At 37.4% G+C, this 23,482-nt stretch overlaps 2 protein-coding genes across 3 annotated transcripts in view; one reads left to right on the plus strand and one right to left on the minus strand.

Moving 5' to 3' along the window:
* Window positions 1–23,482, plus strand: part of LOC149576081 (peroxisome biogenesis protein 19-1-like) — a 104,056-nt gene that overhangs the window by 3,990 nt on the left and 76,584 nt on the right. The gene's annotated exons all lie outside the window — the stretch shown is intronic.
* Window positions 1,679–8,674, minus strand: LOC149576082 (uncharacterized). The gene is made up of 6 exons (XM_089814769.1): window positions 8,530–8,674; window positions 4,170–4,322; window positions 3,742–4,110; window positions 3,200–3,406; window positions 2,575–3,064; window positions 1,679–1,748 (listed from the first exon to the last, which is right to left on the minus strand). Exons 1-6 carry the CDS (start codon window positions 8,672–8,674, stop codon window positions 1,679–1,681), a joined length of 1,434 nt encoding a protein of 477 aa, XP_089670895.1.

Raw genomic sequence — 23,482 nt, forward strand, 5'->3', positions numbered from 1 at the left:
AGAGATTGCCACCTTTCACTAATGTACTTAGGGGGCCCATAAAGTCATGGCGTCACACACATGACAATAAAATATTTTACATAGAGTTACCACAGATTCTCTCACGTGGTTTTGTCATGTCATCACACACATGACAACCACCATGAGCCATATCAAAGGGTGGATCCATCATAACTACTTTCAGAAGGTGGAACAAGAGTTTCACTTTAACCCTCTCTCTCATAGAGAAGAATCGAATAAAGTACATTTCAATAAATCACTGATGCTAAGACTCTTTCTTAGCAAGGGCTTCATTCTTCACAACTCCAAGCTAGTCTCCATATGCACAAACTTCACGATGGTGTGAGACTTGGTGAGAATATCAGCTGTTCATTCTTTAGTGATAATGTATCTTGTCTAGAAACCATCTTCATGATCTACTCTCTCTAAATCACTATGATCAAAGATCCACTTGGCAGATCTTCTAGCAACTCTCTATGTTATGATCACAACATTATTCGTAGGAGTAGTTTGTTGTACAGAATCGTACTTGCCCGATTTCATAGTAACATGAGTGAATGTAATAAACTATGGATTTGTCCTCAAGCTTGGTGACACCAAACGTTCATGATAATGTGGCTTCTATCTGAAGCTCCAAGTATATGCATCAACCTTCTCGTCCAAGGTTGCCTTAGAGCTTGAATGTGATATCAATCTTCTGACCTCCTCGTCCAAGATTTCCTCTAATAAATTATCAAGCTCCCTCTGAATCTGATGTCCATCTTCAATACAGCTTCATAACTTAAGTATCAGGTTTTCTTTCCTTCGAATTCAATTTCTTATGCTTCTTGATCCATCCTGAAGACATCCCAAATAGTTGATAAAACTAAACTTATCTTGAAGGGAATTCCCTCTAGACGATTTGGAGTGACACCATCACAAGCTTGGTCTGAATTTTTCATAGCTCCCCATACGGTGGTTATTTTGAGTCTACTTCCAGATAATTGATAACCATCCAGAAAACATTTTAACCAGGTGTATGGATCTGCAAGAATGACTTAGCCTTTGGGCACAATTTTAGTAGTTGCTTTCTTTATCTATCTTGTATCTTCCAGCATCTCTGGAATCATCACATCATAGTTTATTTGAAGCACTACGTCAAGTAAGATTCATATATTCATATTTGCATGTGTCAAGGAGAATACAAATAAAGGTTCTATTGCACGTGATTGTACAAGCTGGACTTCCTATAATGCTCCCAACTTGTCTTATTCAGAGATTCTAAAGTTTTCTCCTTATCACATATGATATAGGACTGTATTGACATCTTCAACACAGAAAGTTCAACTTGATACACTTGTAGGTAGAAAATAGCTATGGTTGATTTGAGAATTGAGCCTCCGAGAGCAACTAGTATCCAATAGATTGTAAAGCATACTCAATATTAACCTCTTGTCTTTCAAATTTAGTTCTATCGGGTGTTCTAGACTCCCTCCTTTAAAGAAGCATCCCCAGCTACTAACTCAGTCTAGCAATAATCAAATTCTTCTTTCCTTAAAAATGCAATCTATTATGCTTCTCAGTTCTGCATATATTTATTTAAAGGTCTTCATTTGCTGGTGCAAATTGAGCATGAAATATAACAGCAATAATGAAATGCAAGTTAGTGATCATGATCGCAAAGCCAAGCTGTCACTAATCACCTGCCTAGTACTGGAATATCTACTCCAAGCACAGTGGCAACATTCCCAGGTATGTCAAGCTTAAACCTATCCTTTCAATAATGAGAGACATCTGCTAATAGTGGGATCTTGCAGCCAACCCATACACTTAATGTCAAACTGTTCACCATGCCAAAAAAATAATAATTTTTTTTTCCCAGATGTAGTAACTCACTACCAACCAAACTTATTTCCATTTGAGTCATCTAGAGGTGGCGGTGACTTTTTGTTAAATAAAGGTGGTAAGGCAAGACAAGAGCTCTCATTCTGATATAATTGATCTATAGCTCAGAATTAAAGACTCTTCACTTCATAGCAAAGTAACAAGAATCGGAATCGGATCGGAATCGGCATGGCCGAATCGAATCGTGAATCGGCAATGAATCGGTGATGAATCGGCAAATTTGAAAAAACTCTTTAAATTTAAAGATTTTAACAATTTAAAACTTATTTCATGCACCCTTTATTGAATATAACTTAAACACACTATAACATCATCAAATAGAAGTTAAAACTTAACATACATAAACATGGAACATAAAATCCATCACATATGTAACTATGTTATCTAAAATGTAAATTGTAGGCCAGCTGAAGTAAATAGAAATCAAATGATCATAATGATTTAAATCATAGAATGTATATAAGATGATCTATAAGACATCAAATTATAAATGTATGTAAGAATCTAAGATGAAGATCCATGAAAGTTTGAAACATATGTCTATCAATGATTCAGTATCAATATCTGTAAACAAAATATAAAAACAAGGCTCCAGCTCAAGCCTCAGACTCATAGTCATCATCATCATCCTCAACATCATCCTGAAGTTCGGCTGCAGCCTCAGCCTCAGCCTCTGAGTATCCAGTCTGCCTAGTAGCAAGGCGTCTAATGTAGGTCCTAGAGGACTGCTGAGCCATATCTCCTGCATGTAAGATGGGCTCATGAACGTCGCTAGGGCCTGTGCCTGTGCGTGCACGTGTGCGTCTACCAATGCCTGAAGAACGTGCTCTAGCTACCTCAGCCTCTATATCCACCTGGTCAACCCATACACGGTCTTCCTCAGTGAAGACTAGATCCACAACCTCTGTGAGCCACTCTGATTTTGGATCAATCTCCTCCAGAATGATCGGAGAGGAGTCAGTGCCTAAAATCTGTCTGATCCTAAGACGGAGGTTGTAATGAACAAAGACAATATCATTCAACTTCTGCACTGTCAACCTGTTTCTCCTCTTCGAATGGATGTGCTCGAACATGGACCAATTGCGCTCACATCCAGAAGCGCTGCTTGGCTGACTCAGAATACGAATGGCAATTTTTTGAAGTTTTGGGGTTGTGGCCCCAAACATTTGCCACCATCTATCTGCAATAAAGGAAAAATTGAAAATAGAAACAATTAGTCTCATTTACAAATTACAAGTTAACTCTAAAATTACATAATCAACTTTAAGATTAGAATCTAGATTCATGCACATTGAATATATTATTTAATTTTTACCTGGCTGTAGTGTTGTCTGAGCATTTATGGCCATCCTGCCAGAGAAAAGTGGCCCCTCTTTATTGTTGAACTGGTCTAGCTCAACAATCGTAGTAGCGCTATCTTCATTGCTACTCAACCTCTGAATCACTGTGTATAAGCCAGTGAGAACCTCCGCATCCGCCTTGAACTCAGGACGGAAACGATATGCCGGATTCAGAAAGTAAGCTGCTGCATGGATGGGTCAATGGAGCTAATTCTGCCATCTCCTATCGATGATGTCCCAAATAGGACCATACCTCTCCTGCACTCCTGCATATTGGGCTCTGATGGCCTCCTTGGCCCTATCCATGCCCTCATAAATGCAGCCCATAGAGGGCTTCTCCCCATCAGCAATTTGTAGCAAAGCTACAAGGGGCTCAGTGACCTATATATAAAGTAAAACAAAAAATTTGAGTCAAAACTTAAATATAAAATAATATAACTTAAAGTAAAAGTAAAATACTAAATGTTAAATTGCAATAAATTTACCTGCAGGATTTCTCTAGCGGGTTTCCAAAAACCATCCTCAGCAAATATGCAATCCGCCACATCTATCCCTACAGTGGTCGTAGCATAGGAAGAGGAAATCCACTCCCGCCCAACAAACATGCTCCTCAATTCATCCCTTGATGTCAACAAGGACTGCAAGGTGATGAAATTCGAGGCAAACCTCGTGATACCTGGGCGAGCTAACTCCTTGCCTTCTGTGTACTTCCTCATTGTGTTAAGGACAAATGAATGATTATAAATGAATTTGCATATGTTTTTTGCCCTTTCCACACATGACTTGACAAACTCAAGTTTGCCAATTTCCTCCAACATGAGGTCAATGCAATGTGCCGCACAAGGGGACCAAAATATGGTGGGGTGCCTCTCCATCAAAAGTTTACCTATAAATTTCAAAATTCAAATAAATTTATTTTCAAAACTTGAAAAGTTAAAATTTTACCTGCAGCAACATAACTTGTTGCATTATCCGTCACCACCTGGATCACATTTTGTTCTCCCACCTCTGCTATGACTTCCTCAATAGCCTCACATAAGTATGTGACATTTTTTACATGTGCAGAAGCATCAATGGATTTGATGAACATGGTATATCCTACAAGTAACAAAACAACGAATTAGAATATTAAAATTAAATGGATCATCAACAAATTAGCATTCAACAAATCAAAATTTACAATTATGTATGTAGAAAGTAGAATGATCAATTACCTCCACAGGATACAAGAAAATTGAGGAGTGTTCTATTCCTCCTATTTGTCCAACCATCAGTCATAATGGTGCAACCCTTTGCAATCCACTCCTTTCGGTTCTCCTCGAGCTCAGCCCTCATGTCCTCTACCATCTCATCCAAGAGGTATCCGCTCAACTCGGCCTCAGTTGGGGCTTTAAACCCCGGACCACATTTAGCAACCGCATCTATCATGTTCTGCCAATAAGGAGCCCTGTCACAAATAAAAATTTAGATGTCAAAGACTCAAATTATAAAACAAGTAAATATAATTAAAATTTTACTTATACTTTTAATTTTAACTTTAAAGAAAACAACGAAAAAAGAATCAATTACCTCACTGCAATAAATGGAATGTTGCAAAAGTACCAAAATTTGCATATCTCCTTTCTGGCAGCATCATGAATCTCCTTGTTCAAACCCATGCCCTCAAGCGTGGGTTGGGAACCAGGAGTAGTGCGGGGCACAAAGTAACTATCCATTCTGTTTTTCCGCACTCTAGGCTGCAATAGGTTGGTGTGGGACTCTGTATCAGTATGTGGCCTAGAAGAACCCTCTCCAACACAACCTACAGATGCAGAAGCTGATGCAGATGCAGATGTGGATGCGGCTGCGGATGCGGATGCGGATGCGGGAACATGGGAGCCAATACCCCTTAACCCTTCAAGTTGCATTTTCCTATTGGCTTTGTCTTTTTCAATTTTTTCTAATGCCATTAAGCAAGTGCGTTTTGCCTCAGGAGTTTGGTGAGTGCAAATTGTAACATTGTGTCCAGGTATGGCAGCAATGTGGTATTTCAATCTATAAATACCCCCAGAAGTTATTTTTTCTTTACAAAAAATACATTTTGTTTGATATTTGGTTCTTCCAGGAAACTCTTCGTTATATTTCCAACATTCATCTTTTCTACCCATTGCGAATTTGCGAAAAATGAAAGCAAAGGGTGCTGCAATAAAAATTTATATGTAAAATATCAAAGTTTGAAGCTAATAAAAGCTACAAAACAACAAACCCTAGTTTGCAACTTAGTAAAAATAAAGAACATTCAAGATCTAAACTAAAAATCTTGAAAACTATAAAAATTTAACAAAAAATGCATAATACACTAACATGAAAAAAAAAAAAAGAGCACTTACCTCTTGCAAATGAGTTGAGGAGTGTTGAGATTGGCTCCTTAATGCTCCCAATGCAATTGATGGCCTCCCCAAATGGATTGCTGATCTCTTTTGTGCTCTTTCTTCTTGCCGGTTAGAAACCTATGGCTTTTCTTTTCTCTTCTTCTCTCTCACTTTTCCTCTCTTTTACTCATGTTAAACAAATAGAAGGCCCTTTAGGGTTATAACAAAGAGAATAGGTCAAAAACAAAGTAAAAAAAACAAGCAATTTTTTTAAATTTTACAAGTTAATACTTTATTGGCTGCGGGCGATTCATGCCGATTTTTTCAGGTGATTCATGCGATTTTTTGGATGAATCGCCTGAATCGGCGATTTAGGCGATTCACTTGATGAAATCGGCAATGGCGATTTCCAACTCCAAAAAAATCGCCATTGCTGAATCTAATCGCTGAATCGCCGATTCAGGTGATTCTCGTTACTCTGCTTCATAGAAAGGAGGCATTGATTATGTGGATACTTTTTCTCCTACAACCAAAAGAGTACTGTACTACTCGTTTGGTTGGAAATTCCATCAGGTGGATGTTAAGAGTGCCTTCCTTAATGGTGAGTTGCAAGAAGTCTACATGATACAACCTCTTTGCTTCACGATTGTTGGAGAAAAACATAAAGTGTGCAAATTGGTGAAAGCACTGTATGGTTTGAAATAGGCTTCTTGAGCTTGGTACATAAAAATTGACAAGTACATTTTTGATAATGTTTTTCAGAGGAGTCCATCTAATTCTAATAGAATTGTAGGACAGAAGGTGTTTAATCACTATCTCTATGTCCAAATCACTAGCGATGATGTTCTTCTTGTTGTCTTTGTTGATGACTTGATTATCACTGGTAGTTCAACTTTTTTGATTGATCATATCAAACACAATTTGTGTCAATCTTTTGACATGAGAGAGTTGGAACTTCTGCACTATTGTTTAGGTGTTGAAGTTTGGTAGATTGAAGGTAGTATCTTTTTATCTTAGTCTAAGTATGCCCACAATTTGTTGGACAAGTTTCGTATGCAAGATTGCAAAATTGCATCCACACCGATGGAGAAAGGGTTGAAGCCGATAGTCAAATCAGATTCACCTATGGTGAATGAATCAACATTCAATTGGTGGGTAGTTTCATCTACTATGTTGCTACCAGTCCTGATCTTAGGTTTGCAGTGACCTACATTTCACGCTTCATGACAACCCTCAAGGCAGGTAGCAACGAAAGCGTGTGCTGCGATATGTGAAGGGTATTTCTGATGTTGGTCTTTTGTATAGCAGAAGTCAAGATCATAGACTTTTTGGTTTATAGACTCAGTTGGGGAGGTTCCATTGATGATAAAAAATCAGCATTTGGGTATGTTTTTGGTTTGGATATGGTGCAATCACATGGACTAGCAAGAAGCAATAGACGATGGCTTTTTCTTGGACAAAAGATGAGTATAGGAACAATTAAAGCAGCTTGTGAGGCATTTTAACTTTGGGGGATGCTTCTAGACATGCAAATGTCTCAAACAGATCTTACTCCTCTTTACCGTGATAATTAAGTGGTACTCAAACTAGCCAAAAATCCAGTCTTCTATGAGAGAACCAAGGATTTTGACCTTCATTGTGGAAGAGGTGGAGACTATTCAGCAACTTTGCTCTTCATTTCATTCAACAACTGGTTAAAGATGGATTGGTGCAATTGCTGTATGTCTTGTCTGTAGATCAGACAATAGATATTCTCCCCGACTCTCTGAGCCCAGACAAGTTTGTAAAATTGAGGGTGCAACTTAGTGTAGTTGATAGATTGACCATTAAGGGAGGGTATTAGAACAATATCTTTATTATTCATTATTTAATGGTCAACATTGCAAATATTTACTTCAGTTATCGATTGTTTCTTAATAGAAACATTGATCTTGTACCTCTATAAATGATCGTTTGATCAATCATTCAATTCATTCAATATTTTACCAAATACTTGTGTATAAGAAAGGCATAAAAACTTTTCCTTCCAAGAATTATTGCCTGGTTTGAAGCAACTTGATTGGGATTTATGTGAAAATGGTGTTTGTGGAAGACAAAAGAGAGTCAGATTTCTCAAAGTTGGGAAGGAAAAGAGTAAGAAGCTAGAGCTGGTACATTTTGATGTATGGGGGCCAACTTAGGAATCATCTCTTGTTGGGTCTTATTATTATGCTACTTTTATTGTTGATGCAGTTAATAAAAATTGGGTTTACTTGATTGCTAGCCGCTAGTTAATTTTCATTGACCACTTTCAATTCATTGTTTTACATCTCTTGCTCTCTCATCCTGATGATGGATCATGTAGTGTGATTCGAAATGTTGATGGTAAAAATCTCAACACAATCTAATCCAGAAGCTAAGCACCATCACTTTCAATTCCTTAAGCTTAGTGGAAACATCACATTTTGAATGCATAAAATATATCTATCTTTAGACATTATCAATGAAAGACACATAATCCTGAGATCTATTTTAAGAATCAACATACACTGGACCACATAAAGCTGAATGTATAATCTCCAAAGGCCCTTAATAGCTCCTTAAGGAATTGAAGATCTATTTTGTTTCCCACACACATAGCTATTAGCCACAACATACATGCATAAATGCATTTTCAGTCCTACTTACAAAAGCTGAATTACAAGAATCAAAGCATAAAGCTTAAACAAAGTCCCTATACAGGATCCTTTATCAATTACCAAACTTGGAAGCTAAAAGTAAACTTCCTGCAAGATCTGGAATATGTAAAACACTATCAATGAAACAATTCTCCCAAACACATCCTTGTCTTTGGTTTACACAATCTTCATTAAGGTGTTATTAGCAAGTAAAGCTTCTCTTCCATCATATTCATTATATTCAAAAAACCGCTCATCATGTCAAAATTTTAGTGAAACAGTCTTTCATACAAGTACCCTGATTGTTGCTCTGAAGTTTGGGGCAGCTGACATTCTGGCAGTAAACCTTGTCCGATGGACAATCTCTCTGTCTCTTACATAACTTCCCACCTTCACAGGGTGCTGCATCCATTTTTACCCCTTCAGATAGCAGGATCACCATTACCACTATTAAAATGATCCATTTCTTTGCAGCCATATTTTTTGGGGCAGGTGTTCGCAGTCCCTTTACCTAATAATCATATTAGAAGGTAAATTTAGTTTTAAGATAACAGAAGAATGTTGAGATTTATTCTTCTTTAACTGCAAAAACACTCTACGATTAAATGATTGTAAGGGATATGAAGAACAAGTTAATACTTGACAAGAAATATCACAAAACAATATTTTATGTGAATATTCCATATTCATTTACAATCTCCGAGTGATATTAGTTCTTTAAAAGTTTGATCCCCATATTTGAGATGCAGGAAGAGACAAGGAGGGAAACAAACATTAGTTAATATATTGAAATAAAAATAGTAAAATATGCATTGCAAAAATTTGATGAATGATTAAATGCTTTTCTGTAGTTCCTGATTCAAAACTTTAGCAGCAGGCAAACAATATTAAGCAGGGTTGGTGTAGAAACCTTAGATATTTCTAAAGAGGTATTCTTTCATTGACGAGTGTTAGGTGCTCAATCAAACTATAATCTTAAATTTCATTCTCAGTGGTGGTAGAATTGATTTTTTGTCCATCTTGTGAAAGCAACCTAGAGTTTGAGGCCACAATTCCGTGATTGCCTCCATGGATGGAAAGCACTCTCTTAGCTACATTCTCTGACACACTGACTACGGCCTCAGTTGTGTGCTCTTTGAAATCATTTGCCACACCAAGTGTAGTAACTGTTTCCCTTCTTGCCTGCTCTGCCTCTTCTTCCCCCAGCTTTTGCTTTTGCTTGTATGTTCCTCATTTTAAGCTCTATGAACGAGTGGACATTTTCATATATTATCAATCCTTGCAATAGCATCTTGAAAGTCTCTAAAATATATAAATCAATGCATATTTAAAATAAATATCTAAATAAAAAAACGGTAAAACTAAAATAATTCTTCTTTAATAAATAATAAATAATAATAAAAGAATCTTGTTTTAGGTTTATTGATGGCTGATTTGTCTGGTGGTTGTCTTGTATAGTGGTTTTTTGGCTCAACCATTTGTGGATAAAAGTTAGTACAATCACCCTTCAATTGGTAATTAGTTAATAAAATTCCAAGTTTGCAGAGTGTAGATTCATTTCTCAATTGGGACGAAAGCCTCTGTAAGAGAAAGGCTACAGGTAGGATTAAACCCTGCAAGAGAAAAATCCTTTCAGTTTCATCTGAAGCCTTCTCTACTGGAAAGTAATGCTTGAAATCGAGGAGGTTGCTATGCCAATCCTAGGGTTCCTTTTAAAGCCTACCCATAATGGCAACAGATTAAACCTACAACCTGGCTTTACAAACCTACAAACCCAGGTAAATGGTTTCACTTGTCCAGAATGTAAACCCTGCAAGAGAAAAATCCATTCAGTTTCATCTGAAGCCTTCTCTTGTGGAAAGTAATGCTTGAAATTGAGGAAAATGCTATGCCAATCCTAGGGTTCCTTTAAAAGACTACCCATAATAGCAACAGATTAAACCTACGGTAACCTGGCTTTACAAACCTACAAACCCCTGTAAATGTTTCACTCATCTATTGAGCAAATCAAGCATGATTTTGCGTGTCACTAACAGGATATATAAGATCTACTAAAGAAGTACTGTAACTACTCTTTTAAAAGCACAACTCCTACAACTGAATTGTCCTTGAAGTATTTGTGATCTGTGGTTTAAATCAGTAGTGATCTGTGGTATATTAGACTTATTTTACAAGTTAACAGTAGTGTGGACAGTATAATTAGTGAACCTTTTTGGCATATGCCAGTTTATGTTATAGAAATCAGTGGCAATGTAAAGTGTTTTCTGATCAATCCATTTCCATAATAGTGTTTGATCCATAATAGTGTTTTCTGGTAAATAAACTGAGACTTACATGCAAAATTGAGTATATTCTTTGATCTGAGTGATGTTAATATCCTCCTCGTAGGTGTTGAAATAATGCATTGCATCTGTACATTGAAGAGCTAGACATTTGTGGAAGGTGAAGCAATGTAACGAGACTTGGACTCGGCCCAAACTTGGCAAGGGTAACTCTACTCGTGACCCGGCTTGGACTTGCCTGTGACTTGGCAAAGTGACAAAACCCTTGAAATTTAGAGATTTTTTAGGATTTAAAGAAATTCCATGCACCCATTATTGAATAAAGCTTAAAGACACAATAACATCATGAAATAGAAGGTAATTTGATCACATACATAACATACATCGATTAGATAAATACAAAGGTAAATTTTAGATGTATTAAGAAAAAATTGAAAAAAATCATGAAAAAAAAGACAAATCAGCCAGGTCAGCCGAGTCAACCGAGCCGGGCGAGTCACCCCAGTTGACTCACCAAGTCAGGGTCACGAGTCATTTTGACCCGGCCAAGGTAACTTGACTCGTTGACCCAAACAACTTGCCTGACTCGGGGCGAGTCTCGTTACTATGATGTGAAGTCATGAATTAAAAAATTTCTACCACATGGAAATCCTTTTCATTAGTATCTGCACAATTGTAAGGTAATTCACCTGTCATAGTTTAAGTGAATTATTTTTGGGAATCTCTATGGTGCCCAATTCATTTATATGTACATAAGGCTTGCAATTTTTGATATAAAATGGGAATTTTAGCGGTAGCACGACAAGTGTTTGTCAAATTGTCTGAACCAAGTTTAGTATTTTGGAACATATTACTTGCCGAATACTCTTGGTGTGACATTAAGGAGAAAACACTAGATTATTTAGACTACTTAAAAGAGCATGATAGCATTTCGAAGGTTTGTACTGTTTTAAGGATTCGTTTGGAGAAGCAAGTTCATGTCAACTTCGTGGTTACATTATAGTACCTATGGCAACCTAAAGATAACAATGGAGAATTTAACCAAATAAAAACTTTGAAATTAAAATGTTTATTTAAAATATAATAATATTGACAGAATAAAGGCAATGACATATGAAAACTGGATGCGAATTTGATTTGGGATCCAACTATGAAAATGATTAAGATAAACACAGCTATATGCCATTAAGCATAAAAGAAGCACCATATCTAGATCTAATTAAAGCATAACCTATCATGTGGCTTGAACAATAGAGAGGTTTTTTGGCAATCCAATTTTTTTTAGACATAAATGCCCCTAAATTATGTAATATGATGCAATTAAACAAAAGGTGAAAATATAGGATCCCCAAACAAAGTCACAATAAGTACACGCTAGCTAAAGTATAAGGAAAGCATTAGATAGCAACATCATGAGAAATTATACAAGAACTATAATAACGCATTTATGTGAGCTTTTCACAAGAGAGAAATATACCTATGTAGCTTTTTGAGGCCAAAAATTGTAATGTCCCCATCTTTTTAGCAACTTAGTGGAGTTCTTAGCCTTTACATTCTCCGAAGGCTAAGTGAAGAAATAAGGAGAAATTGATTAAATTAATTTATAATAAAGTCATTAAAAAAAATAAAATTATAAGTTGATCCAAAATTTAATTGATTTAATTTTCTAGAAGCACAATTAATTATTGTATTGCAAGGGAGAAGCTTCTAGAGAGTGCATTTTTTAGAAATACAATTAATTATTGTATTGGAAAGGGGGAAGCTTCTAGAGAATGCAATTAAATAATATTTTATTTCTTTCTAGAAGGGTGAAGGAAAAAAATAAATAGAGGTGAGAGCTTCATTGTTAATCATCCGATTATTGTGAACTGCATTTGATTTAAAATTGGAAGAAGAAACTAAGGTTTCCGATTTCAGTCAGCCATTAGAGAACGTCAACTCTTCAGTGTTGCAACTATTTGAGGTGGTGAAATATCCACTGAATTTGGTATTCAGGAGAGCTTCGATTCAGAAGTTCTATTTGTGCTTAAATTGGAGCATACATTTATTGTTGTCTGCTACAGTACGCAAGAACAATGCTGCGCTACAGTACTTATGCTTGATTCATCTCCATCTTTGGGCATCACTATTATCAGGTTCCTCTTACAGCTATTAGTAATTAACATTGTAATTTTTTTACGATTGTGCTGTGATAATTCAGAATCAGATTTTGGCATTACTGTAGTCATTATTGTAAGCTATTTGTCTTGGCAAACTCATAGCAACATTCTATATGAGAATGAATTCAATAAAGGAGATACATGTTGCATACCATTTGTTTGACGAAATGTCCATCTAATAGCATATATGATCAGCATAATAGTTGTATGTCAATTGTTTGTCAAAATGTTAGTTGGCTGTAGGTATGCATTCCATATCTAGTTTCCATGTATATGCATTGAAAATATCAAAAGAACTGCACTTGCATATTAGTTCATTGTAAGAGGCTTTGTAATATCATTTGCAAACATTCTAAATTTCTTAGCTTTGAAAGGCAGCAATACAAGTGTTTGACAATTTACCTTGAACTAAAATCAGTCAGTTTGGGCAAGGGATATTACAAAAAGCTTGTAAGGTTGTATCTATACAACAATTGTCTCACATGAAGCATACAATTAATGATTACCAATCTTAAGAGTCCCAATAAGTAGTTTTGTTTGATAACTAGTTGTTTGGCTCAATACTTGGGTGCTTATAGCAATCTCTTTGAAATCAACTCATAACAACACCACATTTGACATTTTCCTTTGAAGGACAACTAAAGCATCTACTTGGAAGAAGCTTTACAGATTTGAATGGCTAAGCTTGAGGAATTGATTTTCAGCCATAACAATTTATCTAATGTCACCACTAGGAAATTAAAGACAATAAGTTGAAAGGATAAATTGTTAAATTTAGGTACCAAAAGTATATAATCGCAACAAATGAATATAGAAATATAAAACAACTGATAACACAAGTAGTTATCCTGAGATAAACCCTCATCTCCAAGGAAAACAACCCAACCCACCAAAATAATGACTTTATTCGGATTGAATTCAAACACACAAAGATGTTCTTCTTTGTCAATCAAACAAAAGCAATTCTCAGAGATTATATTGCAGAGAAATACTAAGAATCCCGTATAAAAGTTGATCATATGTTGATTGACATACACTCAACTGCACAAAATAATAACAGATATATACATATTTAACAGATGAGACAATGCCACCATCCCTTCTACTTCTAACTAGGAATGAAAGGAAGACTGAATATCAATTGAAGATAGTGCTTTCAATTATGAGCTAAACAACAAGATACACTTACAATCAAGAGAGGAGTTTTATATTTCTGAAGGCATTTGATATTCATCTCAGACCACTCCACTTGAGTGATTTTCTTTTTGTTCCTAGCATTATGAGGAATCTGATTTCCATTTTAGCATTAGAAGGCAAGGGGTATCATGTTGCTTTTGATGATGGAAAGTTCTTGCATTAGCTCATGATACATCAAGTTCTAGTGAGTTGTGACATAAAAGTTTTGGTTACCTAAAATTCAAAACCTTGTCTTCAATTGAGAAATTGGTTGTTGGTCTTCCAAAGTTGAATCAAAACCATGAAGGTGTTTGCAAAGGGTGTGTTCTAGGTAAGAATTTTAACAGAACTTTTCATTCTAGTTAAAGTAGACCAAAAGATATTCTAGAACTAATTTCTTCTGATTTATGTGATCTTATGTCAGCCACTTCCCTCACTGGTTTTTGGTATTATGTTAATTTCATTGATGTTTTTTTTCGTAAGTGTTGGATCTATTAGTTAATTCTAAGAAATCTGTTGAAGTGATGTCCAGATGTAAAGAATCCAAAGCTCTTGTTGAAAATTTATCTAACAAGAAGATTAAAATTCTAAGGTCTGATAATGGGGAGAAAATGCTCCTAGTATTTTTCATAACTTTTGCGTTGAAGTTGGGATTAAGAGGTAGTTTTGTATTCCCTATAATCCTTAATAAAATGGTGTAGATGAAAGAAAGGCAAGACAATTGTCGAGGCAATGAAAGCTATGATTCATGATCAAAGTCTCCAGACATATTTATGGGCAGAGGCTTCAGGACAGCATTATACATTGAAAATCAGAGTCCTCATCAGATTCTAGATAACATGACTCTAGAAGAAGCATTTTCAAGTATCAAACCAGATATTAGTCATCTCAGAATTGTTGGATGTCCTATCTATATTCATGTTCCAAAAGAGGAAAAAACTAAGCTAGAACCTTCAAGAAAGAAAGGCATCTTTGTTGGGTACAATGAATCTTCAAAAGCATATAGAATCTAAATTCCATGCCAAAAACAAATTGGAATCAGCAGGGATTTTTTTTTGATGAAGATGTAGCTTGCGAAAAAACCAAAGAGTTTAACATCGAATCTGATAGAGAAGATTTTGCGCCTCCTCAAGACAAAGATATGGCTGATTCAGATTCACCTTTAGAGATTCAAAAGGAGAATACAGATTTAGAGGTCTCTGTTGATAATGTTAATCTAGCTGATCCCATAAAAAATTTTGTGGGTCCCAACTATACTTAAGCCAAAAAGAAAAGACCAATGTGGGCCAAACACACTATGGAAGAGGTCAAAAAATATGCAGCCCTGCCTGGCACTTTTAGAGAAAGTAAAAGGCCTCATAAATTTGCAGGTTATGTATCTTTGATGAGTCATATTATTGCATCTGAGCCTTTAAATTTTGAAGAAGCCTCAAATCAGCAGGTGTAGAAGGATGCTATGATGGAGAAGTATGAATTCATCATAAAAAATGGTGTGGGAGATTGTTCCTAGACCCAAAGGTAAATCAATTGTTTCTTCTAAATGGTTGTTTAAGATTAAATATGCAGCTAATGGAAGTATAGAAAAACATAAAGCCAGGTTTGTATGTAGACGTTTTCATAGAAGGATTAAATATGCAGCTATTGCAACAATGAAGAATTGGAAACTTTATCAAATGGATGTGAAAACAATCTTCTTAAATGGGATAATTGAACAGGAAGTATACATCAAGCAATCAGAGAACTTTGTGATTCAAGATGAGGAGACACGTGTGCAGGCTGAAAAAGGCATTCTTTCGTCTTCAACTCTTAAGCAAGTTCCCTGTGCCTAGTACAAGAGATGACCACTATCTTTTGAGTTTGGTATAATGTTGATCAGAATTTATTCTTGTGGTTTATGTTGATGATTTGTTTCTCCTTGGTGATGACGATCTCATTATGAAATGTAAGGAGTTGACTTTTGAATTTAAAATGAAAGAGCTTGGTTTGTTGCATTACTTCCTTGGGCTAGACCAAATGAAATCATATTGAGTCAGTGAAAATATGCTATTGATATTTTGAAGAGATTCGGTATGTTGAGTGTAAGTATATGGTGACTCCAATGGAAGCAAATCTGAAAAAGTTACACGAGGTTGCAGCCACTTCAGATTTAGTTCATCCTACTATGGACATGCAGTCAATTGGCTCCTTAATGTATTTGGTTATTACAAGGCGTAATATTTGTTATGCTGTAAATACCTTGAGTGAGTTCATGTATGAATTGTGACAAATTCACCTTGTGACAACCAAGAGCGTATTGAGATATGTCTGTGGTACAGTGGGATATGGTTTAAAGTATTCTTCATATTTGGAGCTGAATTTGTGTGCTTGACAGGAAGAGCATTGAGGTTGTTGCTTTAGCCTAGGTTAAGCTTTGATTTTCTAGTGCAGTACAAAACAATCTTTTGTTGCTCAGAATACAACTGAAGGAGAATATGTTGCAACATATGTGGTTGCAATACAAGTTGTGTAGCTTTCAAAATTGCCTGTAAGTTTCTTTGGAACCTACAATAGGTCTTTGTGATAAACAAAGTTGTGTGAAGCTTTCAGTTAATCCAATTTATTATGACAAAACCAAACATGAGGGAATTAAATACCATTATTCGAGAGATATGGTTCAAAAGAAAGTGTGAAGTTTCCTTACTACCGAGATAAGCTCGGTATCATGAAGAATGATGCTTTAGTTGAGAGAAAGCCTCAACATATGATTAATGAATTTTTCTCTGTGAGAGAAGTTCGAGGTGCAATCCCTTGTTAATTAGTTCTTCTCTATGAGAGAAACTCAAGGTGAAATACCATGTTAATGAGTTCTTTGTGAGAGAAGTTCGAGGTGAAATCTCTTGTTCCACCCTCTCAGAGTAGCTATGGTGGATCCAACTTTTGTAAGTAGCCATGGTGGAAGTTGTGTCTCCAGGATTTGTGTTTTTTCTTTTTTTGTGCACCCTCAAGGAGTAGGTATGGTGTATCCAACTTCTGTAAGTAGCCATGGTGGAAGTAGTGTGTCTAGGACTTATGTTTTCTATTTCTTTGAGAAAAACTAGATGAGATTTCTGATTTCTTTTTGACATTATTTTTCATTGTAGCTATGTACACTTGTCATGTCATGACAAATTAAAGATCTCTATCTTGCTAAGAGGGAGTATTGAATGTGGTAGCTGCGATAGAGATCATGATACCTCAGATAATTGTGGATTATGCCTATTTAGTATTGATTTTTGATTCGGTTTTGTTTTGCTAATTCTCTTTGCAAGAGCTTAAGATGACGTATTTGTTCCTCTTCATCATATCTACCCTATTGGTTGCTTTGTTGCATCTCATTGTTGTGTTGGCTTGTAGACTGCTTGTGGATGGAGTATTTTGTATGTTATATATGTATGACAATTTAGCTACAGCGTAAAGTTGATGATGTGGCATTGTGGCTGGCAGCTATCATTCATAAGTGCTGCAGTGGTTTGAGTGACATCGACTATCTTCACTCGACCGTGAGTTCCTCTTTGTCTATTCAATTTATTAATGAAGTTGTGATGTCACCTATTGTAATTGGCATTGCTTGCTTATTGTGCGCGACTCTTCTACTTCATTCTTTTTAAGCTTTGTCTTATTGTAGTAGCCTATTCTATCAGTGTTCTACATCAATTTTTGGTGTGTATTTTTCAATACAAGACTTCTTTTGATTGGGTATTACTTTCTTCGTGGATTTTTTTGAGACGGGTGTTGTTGTGAGTTGTTTTGTCCCTTCTGTGTATAAGAAGTAGAACTTAAGTTGAAGTGGAAGTTGGAAAATTAAAACTATATTTTTGTTGCACATTGTGAAGCCAAATCTTTATAACTGGAAGCAACTGAAATCCATTAAAGGAATAGTGGATGTCCTTTAAGTGATCACCAAAAATCATATTATTTCACTGAGCAAGCGTTTACAATTGAAGGAACCTTGTCATGGTCTTACTTCACAAGCTTAGCATGAGAGATGACCTTATTCAAGAGAGGATTAAGTATTTGGTGTTGCATCTCAAAGCTTTGAATGTCTAATTTTTTATGTTGTGTTAACTAAGTATTTTAAACTATTATGCTCAATGTTAAGTAAGAATTTGTTGCATACCTAATATTGTCTAAACTTGACCAAAATGTGCATATGGCTGGCATCGCTTATGATAAATTAAAGGTTCATGTGCAGCCTCTTTGAGCTTCCTACTCTCTTATGCTATAGGATGTTTATTTTGCATCAAGACAGCCTCTATCTCATCACCAAAAAAATTGCATTCCAAAACAAAAAGGAAGTGGAATTTGGAATCGCCAAATTGGAGTTGAACTCATTACCTCTTAGCTTATTGAAGGCTTGCTAAGCTGATGTACATACAAATGCTCCTTTCTTGGTTACTTTTGTGAAGGAGGGCAGCTTGCTGCGAAAACCTACTGACAAGCCTTCTATATTAGCCGCATATTCCTACAAATCCTCTTAGTTGCATTAGATTGCTTGGCCTATGGATGTCCTTGATCTCCTCTTCAACTACACTCAGTCCCTACTCACTAATTTTAAAGCCTAAGTACAAAATTTCTTGCTGCCCAAACTCACATTTAGAAGCTTTGGCATAAAATCTCTGCTGCTCAAAAATACTCAACACCCCAACCAAGTGCTTTAAATGGTCTTCCTAAGTCTTTCTATAAACCAATATGTCATCAAAGAAAACTTAAAACAAACTTTTTCAATTGTAAAATGAAAACCTGATTCAGACATAATTGAAAAGTTGCTGGAGAATTTGCTAGACTAAAGGGCACTACAAAGAATTTATAGTGTCTATGATGACATTGAAATGCTGTCTTATGTACATCTTCATTCCTATCTTCAATTTGTTTCTATCATGAACGCAAACCAATCTTGGAAAAATGCCTAATTTCCTGATTTCTTACATTATGAAGTTGATCAATCAATTCATCAATTTGTGGAATTGGGTAAGCAATTCTTAATGGTCCTCTTCTTGAGAGCCTGATAATCTATACATATCCTTACTGTCCCTTCCTTCTTAACCAAAACTACCAAAGATGCAAAATGGTCATAACTAGGTTTGGTATACCCATATCCACTAATTCTTTGATTGTCTTTTCAATTCCTCCTTATATACATCTATTAGGAGGCAATCCTTGTGGTATGTTTTGATCACACTACTAGGTTTGTCTAAAATAGATTGGATTTTCCCATGTATGTTTGGCTACATAGTAACATAGGGATGTGTCCCCTAGCTTTTTGCCCAACATCTCGAAGACAGGGACGTATTGGGGACTTGGGGATTCCATTCCCCTATCCCCAACGACACCACTAGATTCCGCCGCCTCCATTGAGGATGGGGGGACCTCACAGTGTTGACTATTTGCTGATTTGACTATTTATGTTCAATGTTCCAATTCAATGCATTGTTTAAGTATTTAATCTTTTACATCTTTATATCTTATATTGCCATACATCTTTTCATAACTAGCATTTTAAGTACCATATGTATAGTATATACAACCCCCCACGATCCCTCGCCATTGCCCCCCTGCTGTCCCCAAATTAAGGTCCCTCTATCCCCCTGTCTCAGAAACTTGTCCCCTTGTTCCACCATCCCCAAAGGTGGTGTAACTATGGCTGGCTGTGTTTACCGTATGGGGTAAATGAATTAATGCACACAGACGATAAACAAGAACAATAGTACTCCTTTTCTTATTCGTATATATGCCAAAGAGATTACATAATGCTTACAATGATGATCCAAAGTTGTACATATACCATTCCGAAGAACCTTTCTGAAGGGGTCTGTCGGCTACATAACAATTACCAACGACATCAACCCGTCAGCTACATAATATCTACTGATGACGTCAACCCGTCGGCTACACAATATTTACCGACGACATCATCTTGTTGGCTACACAATATTTACCGATGACATCATCCCCCCAAAAGAAAAAAGTCGTCTCCAGACAACAATTAGAAAATATCTGAGATAGATTAACAAAAGAGAGTACATTAACTGACTAACTACAACAAGATAGATCTGTTTCTGTCACACCACTTTCACATTCGTCTCGTATCTGCACCAAACTGGTCTCCAAACCATGTTGCATCTGTAGCCTCTACTAACACAATACTGTTTCCTTAGTTGACCTTGATAGCCACCTGTGCCGCTTTTTCTGCTTCCAACTCCTGGGTACCCTGAGCCTAGTGTCACTGTACTGCCTTCAACTGGGTGATCAGCTCCTCCCGAGCTCTCTATGCATCCACCAAGACAGCTTCACGTCCAACACCTACTCCAAGTGCCTCAAAGCTTATCACCCCTCTCGAAAGGCTTGTTCCATTGATCTTTCCACCTCAACACCCTATGCCTGTAGCAGCTCTAGGTCTCATCAACTGGTCACACTTCCTACGACTAAGAATTGAATTGATTAGGGGTCAAGGGGCAGCGCCTCTGTGAGGTCCTGGGGTAGTGCCCCAGGTGCGCTTCCTGTTGTGATACAGGGCGGAGTTGAGGGGCAACGCCCTTGCCGCCAAGAGCAAATTAGCACTCTCAAATCCACACAAAACTCCATGGAACACACCATTTTTGTGATTTTCTTCCGATTCCATACTCTTTCAGCCAAGCGCTTACGTTTTACTACCTTTTATGTCTTTCCCTTCCCTTCGGTGTCATACGTTGCTCATTCTGAATTGTTTTGATCTGTCATCATTTTTTTTCTTTTTCTTTTTGCTCCTTCCTCTGCTCGTTTTTCGTTGTGCCTCTTTCATCTGTTCTGCCTCTCTATCACTCCTAACTGCTCTGATGCTTTTGCCTTCCAAGCTGAAGATTAGTGCCGTTGTTGCGTCACCGCTAAACTTCACACAAAACACCCCTTGAATTTGTTTGACGTGGAATGTAGAGCCGCGGAGGATAGGAAAAAAACAATCCACGGGAATGTTGTCTCTGCGAAATTGCTCTGTCCACGAGATGTATATAACCTAGTCCGTGGAAATGCAAAATCCGAATGCGGAAACATGAAGTTTATAACTAGCTTGTGGAAATGCAAAATCCGAACGTGGAAACATCTGCGGAACTCCCCACCACGGAACTCAAACTCCCACAGGGCACATGTAACCATGGGGCACGTGGTCCATAGCCACATGTTAGCAGGACACCCCGCGTCCGTGGAACAGGTGTCCGCAGGACACTCTCGCAACAATTATTTTTTCTTTTTGTCAATTTTTTATTTTTTCATTTTTTTTTCCTAACTCTATTGCTCTTCATTATTTGTTGATGACGGAATAGTTTGCGTATGATATATTTTTAACTTCGAATTGTTCACCGTTTTCGTAATTTCTTGTGCGTCCAATGTCCATAGCTTTATTGCTCCGTTATCACCTACTCCCCAGATTTGGTATGGCCCGACCCATTTGACTTTAAACTTTCTCGGTTTGATTTCGTTCCGTCCATCATACCTCAACACCAGTTGTCCTGGTTGGAACTTGTTCAGTCTCAGGTGTTTATCATGCCACGCTTTGCATCTGTTCTGCGTCACCTCCATGGCCCATTGTGCCGATAACTGCTTCTCCTTGAGTTTGTTCAGATTATACGACCTTTCCCTCAGACTTTTCATGTCGCATACCATGAATTTCGTCGGTTGCCATTCCTTGCCATCAATAGCTATATTCTTGATTGTTGAACCTTCACTCTGTATTGCTAAAGTTTTTATTAAGCCCTTCCTCTTTGTTTCCTGTGCAGACCGTATGATGTGTTTTCCTTGCTGCCGACACTTTTCTACTAATTTCGTGGTGTAGTGTAACCTTTTCTTTCTGCGTGGTCCATTTATTGTGTACTGTACGGTGGAATCTTTCCTTTTTCTGGGTTCATACTATATGTTCTTCCCCTTAGCTTCAGCCGTAATTGCCTTTCCTTCTTCCGCTTCTTTGTATTCCTTCGGACATTCATTTTCCTCTTCTTTCTCTCCTTCGTGGACCCTTAACATATTACAGCTCAAAAATAGTTCGTAGTCCTCTATCTACCAGTGGAAAAGGCCATTCATCGAGTCTAGGTCGTCCTCATTCGATCCTCCTAATCTCAATACTCCTTCATCTGGTTCCATTCTCTTCCTTCTGTCATCGTCACTCTCGCTTTCACCTTCTGAGTCTGACGACGCTACCTCCTCACCTACCAGTTGTGTGTGCAGGTCAATTATGAATCTTTTGCCTCCGTACTCCATTGATAGGGTATTTCGTTTCCAGTCATGTTTTACTTCTGCTTGCACTAACCAATTCCATCCCAAAATAGCATCATATCCTTTTCTTTTCAATGGGATGACCACGAAGTCTAATAGAAATGGTTGCATTCCAATAGTTACCGGTTGCGCCTTCAAGGTTCCCAACGGTTTGATCCTGTGTTGGTCTGTCATCAGCAACTAGAATGTTGGTGGCCACAACGTAGGTTGTCCTGATTTTTTCCATACATCCTCTGGTAACACATTCATGTCTGATCCTCCATCTATAATTGTGTCTGTTAGAACGGTTCCCAGAATACCCATCTCGACTACTGTCGGATGTCTTCCCGTCGTAAGTGCCAGTAGCATTGGGTCTGTTGCCATCATTCCACTACCGTCCTTTCCTATTTCCTCCATTGCTAATGGTGTCATATTCAGAATGGCCGTCCGCAATTGGGGCATTGTGAGAAGGTCACTTAATTTGATCGGGACTTCCATTTGCATCACCTGCCTTATTATGCTTTGCTCAGCGCAATTCCTCGTTGAGGTACCACTAGTGTCCTTCAATTGTGATTTCTCTACCTACGTTGCTTTCTCAATTTTCACTCGCACTTCTTGCAATCTCTTCTTTTCTTGCGTCAGGTCGGGGTACAGTTTTGCTTTGTACGGGTGATTGCCAAGACTTTTTCGTCGGTGCCAATGCTGATCAGATTCACTCTTGATTTCGGGCACTTAGCATCTTCATGATCTCCAGGACCGCACCATTTGCATAACAACTTTGGTGCGTTTGTACAGTTCTGCGCAAAGTGGCCCCACAAATTGCATGCTCGGCATTGAACCATCGGGTGGTCGTTTGCATCGTACTGAATTCGGTTGCGGCCCCCATTATTATTGTTTGTATTGTTGTTTTGCCCTCTGTTATTATTTCTGTACCCTCCCGAAGTGGCACCATCATTGTTTGTGTTTCCATTCCCTCTTGACGTGGAAGCTGCCTGTGTCAGGAGCACTTGTTGATGTCCTCTTGTTTTCATATTGAAGGGGCATTCTTTTAAGGAATGTCCCATAATCTGGCAGATCTCATAGAACTGGTTCTTCGGACAGGATCCCTTCGTGTGACCTTCTGTCTTACATTCTGTGCACCATAGCTCGTTTCCCTTTGTCTCTTTGTGCATATTCTTAAATTCATTCATTCAAAGCATATCCTTTTGGAGAGGTCGGACCTTCTTGCTGCCCTTTTCGTCCCCATTGCTCTCTTCTTCTGAAGACGCGTCGTCATTTGAGTCGGATGAGCTACTTTTCTTCTTTTTTGTTTTCTGCCCACTCTCTGAGTTCATCGTCTGATTGTATGCTTTGGTGTATGATGATGGCGGCACAATCTTCATTTCCTTCCTTAGC

This window comes from Cupressus sempervirens, chromosome 1 (assembly GCF_028749045.1).
Source record: "Cupressus sempervirens isolate cs-2001-9-10 chromosome 1, ASM2874904v1, whole genome shotgun sequence".
Classification (NCBI taxonomy): domain Eukaryota; kingdom Viridiplantae; phylum Streptophyta; class Pinopsida; order Cupressales; family Cupressaceae; genus Cupressus; species Cupressus sempervirens.